At 52.0% G+C, this 16,685-nt stretch overlaps 1 protein-coding gene and 1 long non-coding RNA gene across 5 annotated transcripts; one reads left to right on the plus strand and one right to left on the minus strand.

The window, feature by feature from the left end:
* Window positions 1–2,597: 2,597 nt before the first annotated feature.
* On the minus strand, window positions 2,598–9,678 carry LOC115335464. 4 transcript variants are annotated; one of them, XR_003921435.2, is made up of 4 exons: window positions 9,657–9,678; window positions 7,381–7,532; window positions 3,731–5,603; window positions 2,598–3,260 (listed from the first exon to the last, which is right to left on the minus strand). It is a non-coding gene; the product is annotated as an uncharacterized LOC115335464 (long non-coding RNA). The 4 variants fall into 4 exon arrangements; XR_003921436.2 differs by lacking the exon at window positions 9,657–9,678 and having other exon boundaries at window positions 3,731–4,558; window positions 4,981–5,603; window positions 7,381–7,595; XR_003921434.2 differs by lacking the exon at window positions 9,657–9,678 and having other exon boundaries at window positions 7,381–7,595.
* A 245-nt stretch (window positions 9,679–9,923) lies between these two features.
* On the plus strand, window positions 9,924–16,035 carry LOC115335325 (green-sensitive opsin). The gene is made up of 5 exons (XM_030000808.2): window positions 9,924–10,543; window positions 12,416–12,584; window positions 14,140–14,305; window positions 14,419–14,658; window positions 14,870–16,035. Exons 1-5 carry the CDS (start codon window positions 10,183–10,185, stop codon window positions 14,999–15,001), a joined length of 1,068 nt encoding a protein of 355 aa, XP_029856668.1. The 5' UTR covers window positions 9,924–10,182; the 3' UTR covers window positions 15,002–16,035.
* The last annotated feature ends 650 nt before the right edge of the window (window positions 16,036–16,685 follow it).

Here is a 16,685-nt window from a genome sequence, read left to right on the forward strand (position 1 = left end):
TGGAAATCTCACTCCCTAGCATTATAATGCAAAAAAATCCATCCTGCTGCAGTCCCTGTAACAATTTGCAATCTGCAGGCCCCCTGAAACTCTCCTGGTTTATGAAGCAAAATTGCAGCAGAGGTTAGAAGCTTAACAAAAATATGATGTACAAAATGGAGTTGCTTGCAGTTCTGCTCATACCTAAAGTTAAACGTTTGCCATAATTGGAGTAATTTTAACAGGAAACTGGCAGTAGTAGTAAAGTCCATTAAACCATGTATCAATTGCAATGTCAAGGAATCAAGGGAAAATGAGCTCCCTGTGCCAGCGACACTGAGCATTTGTCTCCATGTCCTGTACTTTTCCCTCCAAGTCGCTCTGTGCTCGGGGTATTTTGGCAAGTGGGTTGCATAAAAAACAGGAGATAGAAGCCAATGTGAGTCTGAAGCTGAGTTTCAGCCCTAGGCTAACGCAGCAGGCGGAGAGCACGCGGGGAGAGTGTGAAGGACTGAAATCCTGCACTGCCGCTCTGCCTGACTCTTGGTCAGGCATTGGAGTGTCCCCCAGCAAAGCTTGCAATTTTGGGGTGACCGTCAGAGCCATAGCACTAGCCCTGACAGCTACGGTGGGCCAAATCACCCTCTACTCCCTCATATCTGACAATCTCCTTGGATGGGGCTGGCATATATGAGAAGGGAGGACATGGCTTTGTGCACGTCCAGTTTGCTCTCACAGCCCCACCGGACCCACAGCAGCCATCAGGCTTGGAAAAAACGCGTCCCTCAGCCCCAGTTCCCCTTCCCGTTGCTCATGGGAATATCTATCTCACCCTGCTCGCTTTAAATTATTTTTCCTTGGAGTCAGATGGGTCAAAAACCTGGCGCATGCTCTGCTGAATTGAACATCTGCAGTCACACAGCTGAAGTTGACATGGGTAAGGAGTTCATTTTAGGCTCCCTGCTTTGGAAGTAGGAGCGGAAAGCTCTTTCTCACAGCCCAGGCACCATCCTCCAGCTGCTGTCTCTGCATGGACACGTTACAGATTTAGCAGGCGCTGCCGTCTGTGGCTGCTGAACGCTTCTAATGAATAAAGCACCAGTGGCAAATTTTAATGCAGTTTTCAAAATATTAACACTAGATAAATATTTGAAGAATCACAGGCTTAAAACACATGCTAATTTGCAGCATAAATATTTTAAGGGCGCAGACTTCCCCCTCCTGTCCCCATGCTTGCCTGGCACCCACTTCAATTTCTCCCCACTGCTCAGCGGTGTAATTCACGGTAATTCACGGCTGCGCAGCCGGGCTGGGTGAGAATCGATAGCAAGGATTTAACTCCTGCTGACTCCCAAAACCAGTTCACTCTCGTTCTAGCAGCAAATAATGATCTCTTAGATTAATGGGGAATTTGCCTTGTGCTGTTTCTCTCTCCTCCCACTCTGCCTGGTTCCTACAGCCAACCCAGAGACAGGAGGCTCTTCTTGCTGACAGCAGTGAGCTGTGGATAAGGTACAGGTCAGACATGGGGAAGGAGGTGAAGGTTTGGATGTGCAGCAGAGGGTAGGGAGCATCCCACCACTTGCCTTTCAGAGGCAGCGATCTCAGTTTTACCTGCAAATGCAATGCTCTGTAGTTCTTCAGTACCAACATCTCCAAGAGACCCCAGATGGAGCAGCATCTTTGCAGGAGACCTATCTCCAGCAGGATTGCACTGATTTACATCCTCAGCAACTCACTGAGCTCCTCTGGGTCTGCAACACACCTGCAAGAGCTTCCCACAGGCATTTAAAGCCTGACAAATGAGTGCTGCACCCTGTAACACCAAAGCCTCCCTGGAAACCAGGCCTGAGGTGACCTGAAGTAGACACCCTGAAATTGGGAACACCTGGAAATTCTGCCTGCTGCCACAGTTTCTCGATGGAAGGACAAAAGAAAGAGGAAATCATGTTTCTGGGCATAGCCTGGATGGATTTACCTTCTCTACCAGTGGTGGAGGAGACAGGCACTGGCCAAAGTGTCCTATCCCAGAACAATTGTCTTCCTTTGGAATTAAAATAAATAAATAAATAAATAAAATCCCCCTTTTTTATAAAACGTATTTCTGTGCTTATAAAAACTTTCTAGTCTCTAAAACAAGGAAAAAAATAAACAAGAGAAAAATGTTTCCTTGCTTTGTTTTTTCTTCATTTTTGGTCACTCCTTTGCCATTCTCTCCCCAATCTGGAACGAGCGAAGAGAGAAAGGAGAGGAGGTGAGAAAACAAGATGGGATGCATCTCATCTGTTTCCATTTTGGTTTTCAAATCCAAACCACCGGGTTTTCACTTGAAGGCTCAGGAATATTTTTAGGAATGGTAGAAAAATGCAGTTTCATGCGCAGTGAGGGGCTGTGGCTGGCTCATCCCTTGCAGATGGCTGCTCTCCCTTCGCACCCCACCGCCCTGACCTCCCGGGATGCTGCAGACGCAGGGCTTGGCTGGTGGTGACCCAGGGGCAGGCGAGGTGCCACAGCCAGAGATGGGAGACCCTGCCTACATCTGATAATCCGAGTCCTGGGCTGAGGCTCTGAGGCAATGAAATTACTTAGCATTTCAGAAAAGGAGATCTCTACCCCACTCACAGGGAATATTTATTAGATTTGATGAAAGAGCAATTTAGCCTTTACACACACCAGGCACCCACTGACCTTTTATTTTCTTATTACCTCCTTTTACCCCCCCTACTGTTCCCATATCAAACAACAATCTATCAGGTTAAGCATAGCAAGACGAAACACTAAGGCACCAAGAAGTGCGTTAAATCGCTGCTTTGCAGGGCCGCTTGCACTGTCAAATCAGCAGGAGGATGATGTATGATATTCTTGCTCACACATGGGTTGCAGAATTCAGTCCTGTGGTCACCGCTGCAGATGAAGTTTGCAGGTAAGCCCCGTCTCGCTGCAGAAGGCAGCGGCTGTTTTGCTGAGAAGGAAAGGGGAGGTAAGAGCAGTCAGGATCCAACCACCAGCATTTGCAGTTGTTGTCCATGGAGATTATCTGTCCATGGGAGAACTGTAGCATGAAAAGGCATTGCTGTGCTCAATGCTGCCAGCTCCCAAGAGATTTCCTGATACAGTGGACTGGATTATGCTGGATGTCCAAGATTTATCAGTGCTTTCAATGGAGAGTCGCCCTTCTCATTCCAGAAACCCTCAGCAGTTAATAGCAGTTTATCTGCAACAGGGGAGAAGAGTTTGCTGCTGCTTTATCTCCTTTCAGGCTTTCAAGGTACCAATTCATTCTGCAAGGCAACAAGGAAACAGGGTCAGATACCTTCAGGGCAAAAAAAGAGACAGTGCACATGGCAAGTCAATGTGCTCACTGGTGAGTGTTTCTCATGGGAGAAACCTGGTCATCAGCGAAACAGCAGCATATCCATCCCAGCTGGGACGTGGGGCCGGGAAAACCAAATGGAAAACTCTGACAACAGCAGAAGGATCTGCAGAGACATTTGGGCCTGTCCAGCCAAGTCTGATTCCAGCACAGGACTCAAATTTGATAAAATTCCTATTTAATCCATGGATATTTTTCTTAGGTGATGAATAGCAACCTCAGTGAAAGCCTTTCAACCACAAAAGGCTTTAGAGAGCTAAACAATAAAGATGGGAATTAAGGAGAATAAATATTAATGAAAGAAGTGGAAAAATCAATCATTTTTTCCAGACAATCCTGCCATTGCTTTGCTCACCTGCGTGGGGCTGTTGCATTTACCTTTTCTCTTGTGCCATGCGGGGTGTAGGAGCTCCTGGGCAGGACCACGTGCTCAGAGGGTTCGTGCAGAGATGCAACTGCTGCACGAGCAATGCAGAGGCTGGAGGAAGCACACATTGTATGTGGAGAGGAAAAAGAGGCAGCAAATGGGGAGGGAGCAGGAACTGCAAAAGAAAAGGGTTGTTGTATTGACATGGGATTCAACGTGCAATAGGAATCAGTGCAAACCCCTCCACTGGTTTCAGTGGCTGCAGGTCAAGAACAAAGCAGCACAGCCCAGAGCCAGCATCGTTATGTAAAGGGATGGGGAGAAGCCTGGGGTGGGCTGGATGGAAGAAATGAATCCAATTACAGGATGAAGGGCAAAGGGAGAGAAAGGACACGTTTGGTCTGGAGCAAATCCCTAGAAGGTTTTAAAGCAGGGACAGCAAGAAGCAGACAAAAATGAATTGCGGTACAGGACACCTAGCCACCACCAAGAGGAACAGGGGCTTCAAAATGGGGCAAAAGACAGGGGATAGGGCTATTCAGCTGTCTGAGAGTATGGCCAGGGCAGCTTTGTGAGGGATTCTTCCCTGGACACCCAAAGTACCACCACGACACGGCTTTGCTGGGAGCTGGAACACCAGGTTGGCTGTTCATGGTCCCATAGGGACATTGAAGCAAGGAGCCAGCCCAGCCAGGCACCAGGGAGCAGCCCCGCTGGAAAGCGGAAAACAAGCAAGAAAACCCCAAATTTCCTCTGTACTCTTTCCCAAAAGATTATAATCCAGCTGGCTGTGTCACAGCAGTCTCCAGGCTTCCACAGAGAAAACCAAGGGCTCCACACTAGAAACGAAAAGAAATTGACCCAGTTATGACAAAACGAAACAGCATGTATAAAGCATCACTGCAGAGGGCTACAAACATCCACAATAAGGCCCTCAGGAATAACAGGGTTCAACTTCAAATGAGATTTACAAATTAAAAATAAAAGAGCTGGATTATTTCTATTTGCCTAAACCCCCTTTTCTGACTGCTCAGCCATTCGCAAAGCTGGGCCACGGCAGGGGCTGCTGGACACTGCAGAACAAAGGTACTGGTGCTACGCTCTTGCATCCCTCTGGAATTAAATGAAAGCCTTTCTTTTGCCTCTCCGATTTGGCAGTTAAGCACCTGCCACTACTTGGGCAAAGCAGAGCTTGGAGAGAAGAGCTGGACATAGATCCCTGACTCCCAGCTCTCCCTGTTAACTCCTGCCTAACACCTACCTGGCTCAAATAGCCCATAAACCAGAACAAAATCCAGCAAGGAATTGGCTGCAGTTTGCAAGACAGGAAGATCTCACAGGAGCAGACAGCTTCTTCTCCCTTGCATCAGCCATCACCCTCATCAGAGGATGGCTTGCTCCCTTGCACAGCTGCTAACATACAGAGAAGTGTGCTTGTGCTGCTTCGATTTGCGGGGCTGTGCTGGCTGCTCGTCCCGTGGTGCTGCGTGGCTGGTGAGACTGTCTTGCAAACCTGCCTACTCTGCTACAGCCCTGGTTTATCACCTAGTTAGAAGTGTTGACAGCACCACACGGAGCGGTGCAGGTTCACAGCTGAGCCAGGATTGCTCAGCTCCTTGGCAAGAAAGCGACAGGTCCCAAAGACTTTCTATCTCTCCAAGGAAATCCTACAGTGGTTGTAGAGATGTTACCTGGATCAACAGCAGGAGGAATAGCCTAGGAGGTGACAGGGGCCTGCTTGCTTGCAAATACCATGCACATGAGATGAGGTTGGCAGTGGTGAAGCTCTCCCCACTTTTCAGCTGCCTTCTGGCTCTGGTGTATCCACCCCCTGCGAGGCTGTGCTGGTGGGGAGAGCCTGGAGGAGGAGTTGTGATGGGGAACCTGCACAGAAAACAGGAGGTGGGGTTCCTCCTGCCCAAACCTTGTGGGCGCAGCCCTTTGGGGAGCTATGAGCAAGGCAGGAGACAGGCTTCTGTGCACTCTCATTTTTGGGGACAGAAGCAAGGACGTGTTACAAAGAACCTCCCCCTGCACCACCAGATCCTTGTCCTGGATGGACACAACCGTGCAAGCCCAGAGGAGCAGCAGGCAGCCAGCCCCAGCATTGCGGATGCCGGCAGAGGGCACGGCTGCCTCCTCGGAGCCGCCAGCCATGGCCGAGTTAATCCCTGCTGGGGGAGGAATGGGCCCACCGAACCAAATTGTAAATACATCTGTGTCCTCCTTCTCCCTGCCACACATTTAAATCTATTTGATCCACTCTAATGGATTGATCTACAAGTTTGTGCACACACATCCTGCTTTGGACGGGGCAGCTGGCAGCGCCTCGCCCATCACGACCTGTCAGCTCCACTCAGCCTCACCTCCGCCGGGGAATGAATCCAATTACAGGATAAAGGGTTTTCTTCCCCTCCATATGGTCTCTATAGCACTCCAGCTTTATCTTTCTTTAACCCGTTTCCTGGTGAGGGAGCTCACAAGCCCGGCATAAGCGGCTCAGCGCAGCGGCCACGCGTGGCTGCTATCTGATATGGGGAAACGAGGTCTTCCCAGGGCAGCTGGGAGTACCGGGAGGCACCGCAATATTTGCACCTTCCTCCCTCTTCTCCTGCCCACCAGGGAGGAACAAGCCCCTCCAGAAGGGAGATTCAGGGCAGCACGTTACAAAACCAGCCAAAAGCGAGCTCAGCACTGTTTTGCACTCAGCATTGGTGCTCATGGCCAAGGTTTAAGGTCCTGTGCATTAGTCCGTCACCAGAATTTAGGCACAGATGTTTGCTTCATGACTGATTTCTACTGCTTTTGTGTTTCTCTACACCTTACTCTGCAAGTCATTCCCTGTGTGCCCTTGGGGAAGTCACTCCTGTGCCTTTGCCCAAGCAGTGACATGCCTTGCACAGGGATGGGGAGAGGCACCCCAAAGGGCTCCCATCCGCTACCGCTCCGGGAAACCCACCTCCCCCGGCACATCCACGTGGTTTGCTCTGCCTGTTGCTCGAGCCCAGTGAACCAACCGTATCAGCTCAGTGCAAGTTAGTTATTTGATTATAATTATCATTTCTTGCTTTACACAGGACATGAAAGCCCAGAGCAGCTCAGGGCTCCGTCACGCAATGTGCTGACAAACAATGAATAAGAGACAATCTCATCTCAAAGAGCTTAGCAAAGCAGAAAAAAGCCTGCAAGAAGGAAGAAACCCCTTCTTTTTCCTAAGGACAAACACAAAGAAAGCAAGCCTCTCCTCTCGCATTAAACAGGGCCTGAATTTTGCTATCGCCTTCTTTGTTGTAGAGTCAGCACAGAAGACAATTGAGAGCTCTCTGGGAGAGAGCCTATAAAGTTCCCCTGCTAAGAGACACCAAATTAAAGGCATCACTTTCCATTTCTGTGACAGAGACGAAGAGGGAACTGAGGTTGCATTCAGGACACGTCGTGGAGGCACCAGCTATCCTCTCTGGTGTCATTTTCCTACGCTGAGTTTATGCGAGGCCTTCAGCATCGCTCCGGCTGTCGCTGACCTGCAGAGAGCTCTAAATCCACCAGCCTCGAGGTCGACTGAAACAGTGGCCTCAGCTCGCAGGGGGAGAAAGCTGAGTCCATGAGGACAGCTGGGCAGGGACAGCCCCCTGTTAGCACAACAGAGGTGACTCGGGCTTACCTGCTCCTTATTCAGCTCCAAAAAGGGGAAAGGTCCTGGTCCAGATCTAGTTGAAAGTCAGGTGAAAGTCCTCTTGGTCCAGTTGTTGGCAGTTCTTGGTACGAAAGGTTTCTGGGTACCACATATGAAGCCAAATCTGCACCATACCTTAGCTGAAAGAGTGGAGGGAGTCCACTGATCCAGGAGAAAAACTCTGTGGCAAAAATACCGCTGATCCTTTCCCCCACCACCCAAAACAGACTGTTATTTCACCTCTTCTCCCCACAGCTGTGCTTCATTTGTACGACTCTGTACTCTTTAGAAGATGGAACACCACAAAGATGTGGCAAAAGTCTCACAGAGATGGGAGGTGAAAATTACTTTCTGGGAGATGAAAATTAACTTTCCCATGAGATAACCATGTTTGTATACAAAACCTTGGAGAAGCACCAAAGCTTTCAGATGCTGCTGGCACTGACAGCAGGGTCCAAGTCTTTTGAAGGTGGACCACCATAGTGAAATCTTTTAGCTGAAAAGAGTTGCTTTCTGCCATGGAAGCTGGGAGGAACACACTGGAATTGAGATGCACATCTGTTTATGTGTATTAGCATTTCTGGGTTCTCCTTTAATATTCAACTAATTCTGCAAAAATGTTCCCAACTTTTGTACATCCAGAAGCCTGACTATGGCCAGGAGAGGCATGAAATACCTCCAGGGAAAGCTTTATGAGAAGTAAGGCCATGGGACTTCTCCACAAGAAACTCTTCCCCTCAAGGAAGACCTAGACTGGGAATTTCATGACTGGTAGATACACAGGACATGCAGTGAGATACTTCTGAGAGGCACAGACATCCCATGTGGAGTCCTTGTCCCAGGGCACCCGAGGCTGATGTGACCCACTTACTCTCACCATGTCCTAGTTCTGGTCCTCTTGGATCTCTGCAGACAGATCAGCAGGTCAGCAATTAGGACATCATTCATCCCACCCACACCCTTTAGCCTTCCGCTCCTGTCATCTAGCTCTGAGACACTCCAGTCTTGCAGAAGACCTCATTCATCCAGCAAGACAGCACTAACTTTTTCCATCCACCTTGTCTTGGCAGAGGGCAGTGGTGAGAAAGAGGCTAACAGATTACCGCATTAACAGATCAGGGCCATTAACGCCACCAGATGTCAGAGATTAATGGAAGAGCTTCACTAAGGCGCCTTAGGCAGGTCTCCTGGAGAAGGAGCTCCCATGACCCAGAAGGAAGAAATGGGGAAAGAGCTTGGATAAGATGGAGCATTGGTGCTCCAGGCTGGCACCAACCCTGCTGAGAAAGGTTTCACAGTCTCATGTGTGCTGGGATGGGGATCCCACACCCCATAATGAGTGCTAGGAGACTGGGAGAAGCTTCTTTCCATCCTGATTGCTCTCCCAATGTGGCTACAGGCTGGTGCTGGTCTCTCTGCACTGTCTCTGGAGGGAATTCAGAACATCAGCATTGCTGAGGCTTTACCTTCCCTCCCCAGGGGCACTCAGGTGCTGCTTCTCCAGCAAGTAGTGGCACTTGGTCAGGCTGGTTTTAGAGCTGTGGTTAAGGACCCTCCCTAAACCCTGTCAATCCTTGCAAAGATGCAACCCAGATTGGTGTCCCACTTGCTGGGATGGGGAGGAGGCTCAGGTGGGAAATGATCACCAGCAGCTCCCTGGGAGGCAGGGAATCGTGGGGCTGATTGTGCTACATCCATCCCTGCCGGATAGCGTACTCCCTGCCAGAAATCCTTGGAGGATCAGATGAATAACATATATCCTTTAGCCCAGAGAGGAGGAAAGGCAGAGGAGGAAATTCAGTCTTTTGCACTCTAGCACAACCAGGGTGCATGATTCAGGACGTAATACAGACCTGCCCCCAAGACGCTGTGTTTACCAAGATTGCAGCCTTTGGGGTGGGAAGCAGTTTCCGCTCCTAACTTTGCCCAGCTCCGTGCACAGAGATGACCCTTGGCCACGTTAGCAGAGCCTGGTTTTGCTCTGTGATGGGGACATGTATCCATATTGAACCAAGCACCCAAAGCACGGAGCAGCCAAACAGCCAGCGCTGAACCAACTGCTCAGACCTGCAGAGCTCAGTCCAGTCTTCCCCCAGTGACGTCCCCAAGGTCAGTGGGGCAGATCTGGGCACTCCCCAATTCCCAAACACTCCCACGGAGTCCTTCAGCCACCCAGGGACACCCCAAAGACTGTGACCCGCTGTGGACCCGAGCAAGGACCCATTTCCCCATCAATCGCCCAAAGCAGCCGCTCTCCAACTCACCACCACTCCTCCTGCCTTTGCCCCTCTTCCAAAGCGCTCCCTACCCCATCCCTTCCTCCCCCCAACTCCTTAAACAATATTAAACACTTAATGGCAATTAATACGCTTTAATGCAGGTTTTGGGGCCAACTGGCTGCTTAGAGGGTGCTTAAACCATCAACCCCTCTCAATCCCGTTGCCCTTGTCATACAAAGTTAGCCGAGCCCCTAATCCAGCCTCCCCCCGCGCTCCCTCGAGGAGGCCGAAGGGTATAAAACCTCCCCTGGCACGCGGGCACCGCCAGCCCTTGAGGCGGAGCAGGGGCAGCGCACCACCTCCCGTCCCCTCAGGATTTACTGTTGTTCTTATTAATTAATTCTTTTTTTTTGAGGGGGGAGGGTCTTTTAGTTGGGTATTTTTCAACATTGGGGGGTGGGGCTTCCTTTTTTTTTTTTAATTGGGGTTGAAGCAAAATTAATTACAAAACCAGAGCATTTGATTTTTAAAAAAACCTTAAAAGCAAAGCAGCTGCCATAACATTGGCAGGATGAATGGGACGGAAGGTATCAATTTTTACGTGCCTATGTCCAATAAGACAGGGGTGGTGCGAAGCCCCTTCGAGTACCCCCAGTACTACCTAGCCGAGCCCTGGAAATACCGCGTCGTGTGTTGCTACATCTTCTTCCTCATCTCCACCGGTTTGCCCATCAACCTCCTCACCCTCCTGGTCACCTTCAAACACAAGAAGCTCCGGCAGCCGCTCAACTACATCTTGGTCAACTTGGCGGTGGCTGACCTCTTCATGGCCTGTTTTGGCTTCACGGTCACCTTCTACACTGCCTGGAATGGCTACTTCGTCTTCGGCCCCGTCGGCTGCGCCGTGGAGGGCTTCTTCGCCACGCTAGGAGGTAAGGGCTGCGCGGTGGGAGCTTGGGTCTAAGGGCCAGGCTTGGCAGTGGGTGATCTTGCTTCTTCAGGGCTTTAGGAGCCCAGTTCCACCCCTTTGTCATGCTATCGGAATGGTTGCAATGCCTGCAGCATCCCTTCCATGCAGACAGCCATCTCCCACGCCGCTGCGGTGTCGCAGCTCGTCGCATGGGGCAGAGCTCGCCATGCAAGGCACTGCTTCCCTGCGGCTTAAAGGTGGGGATAAAGAGAGAGATTTATGCAAGTTTGATCTTGATGCCAAGAAGAACCCATCACACAACTAGCAGGGCAGCTGCAAGGAAACAAACGCCAGGAAGGGATCCTTGTTTGCAGGATCAAGCCTGGGGTCATCTGGCCACGCTGCCCAGCGTGCATGCAGGGGGTCTCACGCTGAAGTTGCACGGTTAGCAGAGACCTGCTGGGGATGATCACATCATGTCCTTGAATCAACGTCAATCATCTTTGCCAAAAGCCTTTTCCTGGGGAAACGTGAAGCATTTGGGAGGGTTCAGGGAGAGAAGAGACATCCTTTGGGAGAGAGACCGCTCGGGAGAGGGACCTCACAAAAGGGGTACGGGCATGGAGAGGAAAAGTTCAAGACAAGGAGAGGAGTCACAGCTGATCTAGGGGCAAGAGGAAGATGTGGCAGCTCTTAACCAGAAGAGCAGAGCAGCAGCATGGAGGGGAAGGAGGATTCAGGGTTGCACAGAGCTAGGGAAACCAGGCCCAGGCTTTGCAGCAATTGCTCAGCTCTTGTCCCAGTTGCACCCAATTTGGGTGCCCTTGGGAGCTTCCTTATTTCATTTCTCAGGGAGATGAGAGCCGCTAACACTTCACCCTGCAGAAAGCCCCCGTGCAAAACAGGGAAAATTCATTTTGCACCCCGTGCCCACGCAGCCAGCCAGGCCCACACAACACCTCGTGATGGATCTGACAACTGCTAATCCTTGCTGCAAAGATCCATAACCACTGTGAGGACTTCACTTCTTTTCCCCTAAATGGGGCAATTTCCTGCAATGATACTGATTTAAAAAAAAAAAAAAAAAATTTTTTTTAAATTTATATTCTGGAAGGCAAAAGCAAAGCTAAATGTCCTGATCCAAGCCAAGGACAGGCTTGGTCTTGCAGACAGAAGATCATATGGGTCTGCACCATTTCTGATCAAGTGAGCCTGTGGGCTTTCAGGCAGCATTATTTGCCCTTCCAATGGTTGTATCTAGTAAAGAAGAAAGAGGCTCCTGTTCACAGGGAAGAAAGTTTGATGGGAAGCAGTCACTGTGCAAGCAGCGGGTCTCCAGCGAATCCTAGCACAGGGTGTAGTTATCAGCAGATTATCACAGCTGGGGGCATTAGCAGGCTTACAGCACCGACTAAACGCTCCCAATCCCCTGAAGTTTAATTATCCCTTATAAATACATGTGCATGCATGCTCACCCACACAGCCTCCCCCGTACACCTCCCCCTGATCTAGCACTGGCGGAAGACTCCTGAAATACACATTTAAAGGCATCAACAGGTTTGGACACATCTGGTATCTTTACCAGAAATTGTGCTTCCTCGCGCCCAGGTGGAATTCACCCCCTTGATCTTTAGATTATTAAAACCCCCATGATGGTTCCCCTTCTCCATCACCAGCATCCCGCTGTGGCACAGATGCTCCGCTCCGCTCCCAGACCTTTTGCGCGTTATGGCCAGGAGATTCTCAGTTATTAAGTAGGATGCTGGTTAACCCTTGCTCATCCAACTCCTCAGTTCCCTCTGCTCTTCGCTGCATGAGACCATGAAGGGAAGAGATCAAGCCCAGAGAAGCTCTTACCACCACCGTACGCTCTCTCTTTCTCTCCATCCCGCAGGCCAAGTCGCCCTGTGGTCCCTGGTCGTCTTGGCCATAGAGCGCTACATCGTCGTCTGCAAACCCATGGGAAATTTCCGCTTCTCCGCAACCCATGCCATGATGGGCATCGCTTTTACCTGGATAATGGCCTTTTCCTGTGCTGCTCCACCCCTCTTTGGCTGGTCCAGGTGAGTCAAAGGATGCTCAGCAGCAGCCCCAGCTGCTGTGCAAACACCCCAGTGGGAATAGGACACGAAACTCCAGCTGAGAGAGGCAATGGGGCGAGTCAGAACAGAAATGGGACCTCAGCTGTCAGTCTCACGACGGTTTGGTGTCCCCTAGCCAAAGGCAGCCACAGGCTCAGCATCTCCAGCTGCAATAGTCCTTTATGTTCTGCAGAGAAAGAGGGGCTTCAATAGGCACGGCTCATCTCACCCATGCTGTGAAGAGCCCATTTCTCTCTGCAGACCATAAAGAGCATTTAGACGACCAGGCCAGCAGGCAAGGCTGCTCAGGGGAGGCAAACCTGGCCTTGCTGATGTGCTGTCACCCCAGCATTGCTCCTGGGAGCCCTGCAGCACCTTTCCCAGCACCCCTGCCCCACTGTCCCCGTGAGCCCATCTGTCCTGCTCCTGACACCGCAGCACGTTTCAGCTCCCCGCAACAAATGCCCCGCTCGGACGCAGCAGCCCCTCAGTCCCCTTCCCTGCTCCAGCCTTACTGCTCCTGAGCACCGACCAGCACCGCGCAGCCAGCTGCAGCCACACGCTGCAACTCACCTCTGTGTGGAGCAAGGGACAGAGCCTGAGGGGTGAGGGAGTGAAGGCTCAGGATTCAGGGGTGAAAACAGAAGCAGTGCTGGCTGCTCAAGCCACAGGCTACTCACTAGGCTACAGTGAACGTGGCCTCCAGGCAGCTGAAGCCCATCTCTGGCTCTTGCATGCACCCGCACCCCTGGGCAGGAGCCGATGCAGCAGCCAAAGGCCACCCGGAGCATAAGGGAGGAGGCTGAGGAGATGGAGGTGATTTCTCTAAAGCTGCAGCTCCGGCCCCTCCTGACACCCCACTGCAGAGCTGCCCTGTGGGGTCACAGCAAGCCCCTACCAGCCCTTTGGGCACATGCAGGAGGTGGCTTTGGGGCAGCAAAGTCCCTTTACCATCCACCCGCGATGAGGCATAGCCAGATGGTCCCTGTCTGGCCTTGAATTGGGATCCCTGCCCAGGCAGCCAGTCCTTGGCTCCGAAGCAGACCTGAGCTGCATTCCTTTGAGCCAGCCCCCCTCCAGACACAGGCTGTGCATCCCTTCACCCCGTGTAGCAGCGTGGACAAAGCCCTCAAGAGCTTGGACCCATTAAGCTGTCGGCTCTCGTACCCGCTCGGCATCCCTCCATCCGCAGAGGGAGAGCAGGTGGCTCCCGGCAGGCAAGTGCTCAGCCACGTAGGAAGGAAATAAATAGCCCATTCCCCGTGGGAGGGAGCGAGTGTCACAACAAACCGATGCTACGCGCCCAAGTGCAATATGTCGGCACGGCTTGTGCCGGCCCCGAAGGAGCCACGCGCTGCAGAGCCAGCGAGGCCGGGTACATGGGGTGCAGAGGAGAAGCCAGGGAGGAGCTCACCCAAAACACGCATGCCACTCTTCGAGCATCCCCCGTCCTTTGAGAATTCGGTCCCTAGGTTGAGCCCCTCCTGTTGCCCCCAGGGAGGGTCCTGGTGAAGATCCTAACCTTTCTCACTGGCAGATACATGCCGGAGGGGATGCAGTGTTCCTGCGGCCCCGATTACTACACCCACAACCCTGACTACCACAACGAGTCCTACGTCCTCTACATGTTCATCATCCACTTCATCATCCCGGTCGTGGTCATTTTCTTCTCCTATGGGCGTCTCATTTGCAAAGTCCGAGAGGTAACTTTGGGAGGGGATGAACGGGGACAGGGTGGGCAGCTCAGGCAAGGGAGGGGAGACGGTCCGGGGGTGGAAAGCTGCAGGGTGCCCCTCACCACCCGCCCTGCCCGCAGGCAGCTGCCCAGCAGCAGGAGTCGGCCACGACCCAGAAGGCTGAGAAGGAGGTGACGCGGATGGTGATCCTCATGGTGCTGGGGTTTATGCTGGCCTGGACGCCCTACGCCGTGGTGGCATTCTGGATCTTCACCAACAAGGGAGCGGACTTCACCGCCACACTCATGTCAGTGCCTGCCTTCTTCTCCAAGAGCTCCTCCCTCTACAACCCCATCATCTACGTCCTCATGAACAAACAGGTGAGATGCCCCATGTCATGCAGGGTGAGCCTCTGCCCTTGGCTTACCAGCACGTCTGGGGTCACCGCAGGCACCTTGCTCTTTCCCAGAAGTGGGTGAACCTCAGCCTGGTGGGAGCAGCAAGCTCAGGGGCTGTTGGGGGCTCTTGGTCCCGTAGCACGTCCCCGCTGGCCCCCGATACCATCATTTTCCATTTCTCTCCCCTCTTCAGTTCCGTAATTGCATGATCACCACAATCTGCTGCGGCAAGAACCCCTTTGGGGATGAAGACACCTCCTCTGCCGTATCCCAGAGCAAGACCGAGGTCTCGTCCGTCTCCTCCAGCCAAGTATCACCTGCATAGACCATGGACAGTTTGAACTGGGGTGACCTGCCGAGCTCGGGGACCAAGACAGACACCCACACCCCCACAGTCTCATTTCACGCAGTCACTCCCTTGTGCACCGACACCTTCCCCTGCACAAGCAGTTCGCTCTGCACATACTGCAGTAGTTTCCCCCCATGTGCAGACCCCCAGCCCCAGGCACGCTCACTGGGACACCCCTGCACCCACTGGTGCAAACACGGCACTCTGAGCTCTTCCACACTGACACAGCCCCTTGCAGGGGAGCCCAGGACCCTTCCCCAGCTCCCAGGAGCTGGTCAGCTTTTGGGGACCTGTCCCAAGCACCAGCAAAACCCCCTGCTTTGTTCACATCATGTTAAAAGGGCAGCTGCCAGTGCGAAACACCAAACTGGAATATTTTCCTCCCTTCTGCCCTGAAACACGCTCCCTGCTAGCATCCCCTTTCCCTGGCGCTCAAGGGAGTGTCGCAGAAGCATTCAGCCCTCATTTGCAAAAATTAAGTATACTGAGAAAGCACCATTGCAAAAACCCCAGAAGCATGAACCCGTGGCTGGAGCGGTCCCAGCTGCCCCTTGCCAGCACCCGAGCCTGGGGCTCGCCAGAGCTGCGCGCCCCGCTGCCGGCACAGCCGATGGAAATCAATACCCGTAGTCTTTATAATTCAATATAACAGATGGAGCCGTGAGCGGGCTTTGCTTCAAGCCTGACTCCCTGTATCCCCAAGACAACATTGTAGATATATTTTTTTTTGTCTTGGAACCTGTAAATATTTGCTCGCATACTTTGAAGTCTCTATCTTTCTCAGCCCTTCCCATTCTCCTCCTCCTCCTGACTCCAAGGCAGAGAAACCGTCTTTCACCTTCGCTCCTGCTGGCCAGACACGCACAGCCAACCTTGGAGGGTGGGACAGGTACCCGAGCGCTTTCCTGTACATATTTTATAAATAATATCGTGTCAGCACAAGGACTTCTACACTCAAGAAGTAGGGATTAAAAAATAAGAAATAAACAGAAGCAGCACAGAGAAAAATACAGATGCTCAGTCCTTGTCCTTTTTCTTGCGCTGTGTTGACAAGATGCTGGTGTCCAGCCGAGAAAATGCAATGCTGCTGTTGGAGACACAAGCCTGGAGCTGTCCTGAAAGCCATGGGAAGGGGGATCTGTGGGTTAAACCAGCCCAAATCACAGAGGGGAGAGCAGTGACCATCCCCAGCAAGGTGACAGCTCTGTTATCTGGAGCATCAAAGGGGTTTAGAGGCAAAAAGAGACACAGATGGTACACAGTGCAGCCGATGCTTGTGCCATGGCCCTCGCCGCCCAGCCTACCACCAGCCATTATTTTTTGGTCCTTTAATATTTAAGCATCCCCCACGTAGCCTTAAATAAAGCTTCAGCAGAGAGCTTTTTGCAGAGTTCAAGTTCCCCTCCCCGCGGGGCCCTTCGAGTCAGCGTCATTAAGGAATTGGCAGAGTCAGGGAAAAATTGTTCCCTGTGTCAGTGAATTTGTTACCGAGCCGGCTGGAGCGCAATCCCGAGCGCATTTGCTGCCGGGGCTCTCGCCCTCCGCCACCCTCCCCACTCAGCACACACACGTGTCCCTTCTCAGGCATTTTTCCTCCTTTTTTGGTCCAAAGTAACAAAAACCAGGGGGAACCCCAAGGCTTGCCCCTGGGATGGGAATG

This window comes from Aquila chrysaetos, chromosome 24 (assembly GCF_900496995.4).
Source record: "Aquila chrysaetos chrysaetos chromosome 24, bAquChr1.4, whole genome shotgun sequence".
In the NCBI taxonomy this organism is placed as follows: domain Eukaryota; kingdom Metazoa; phylum Chordata; class Aves; order Accipitriformes; family Accipitridae; genus Aquila; species Aquila chrysaetos.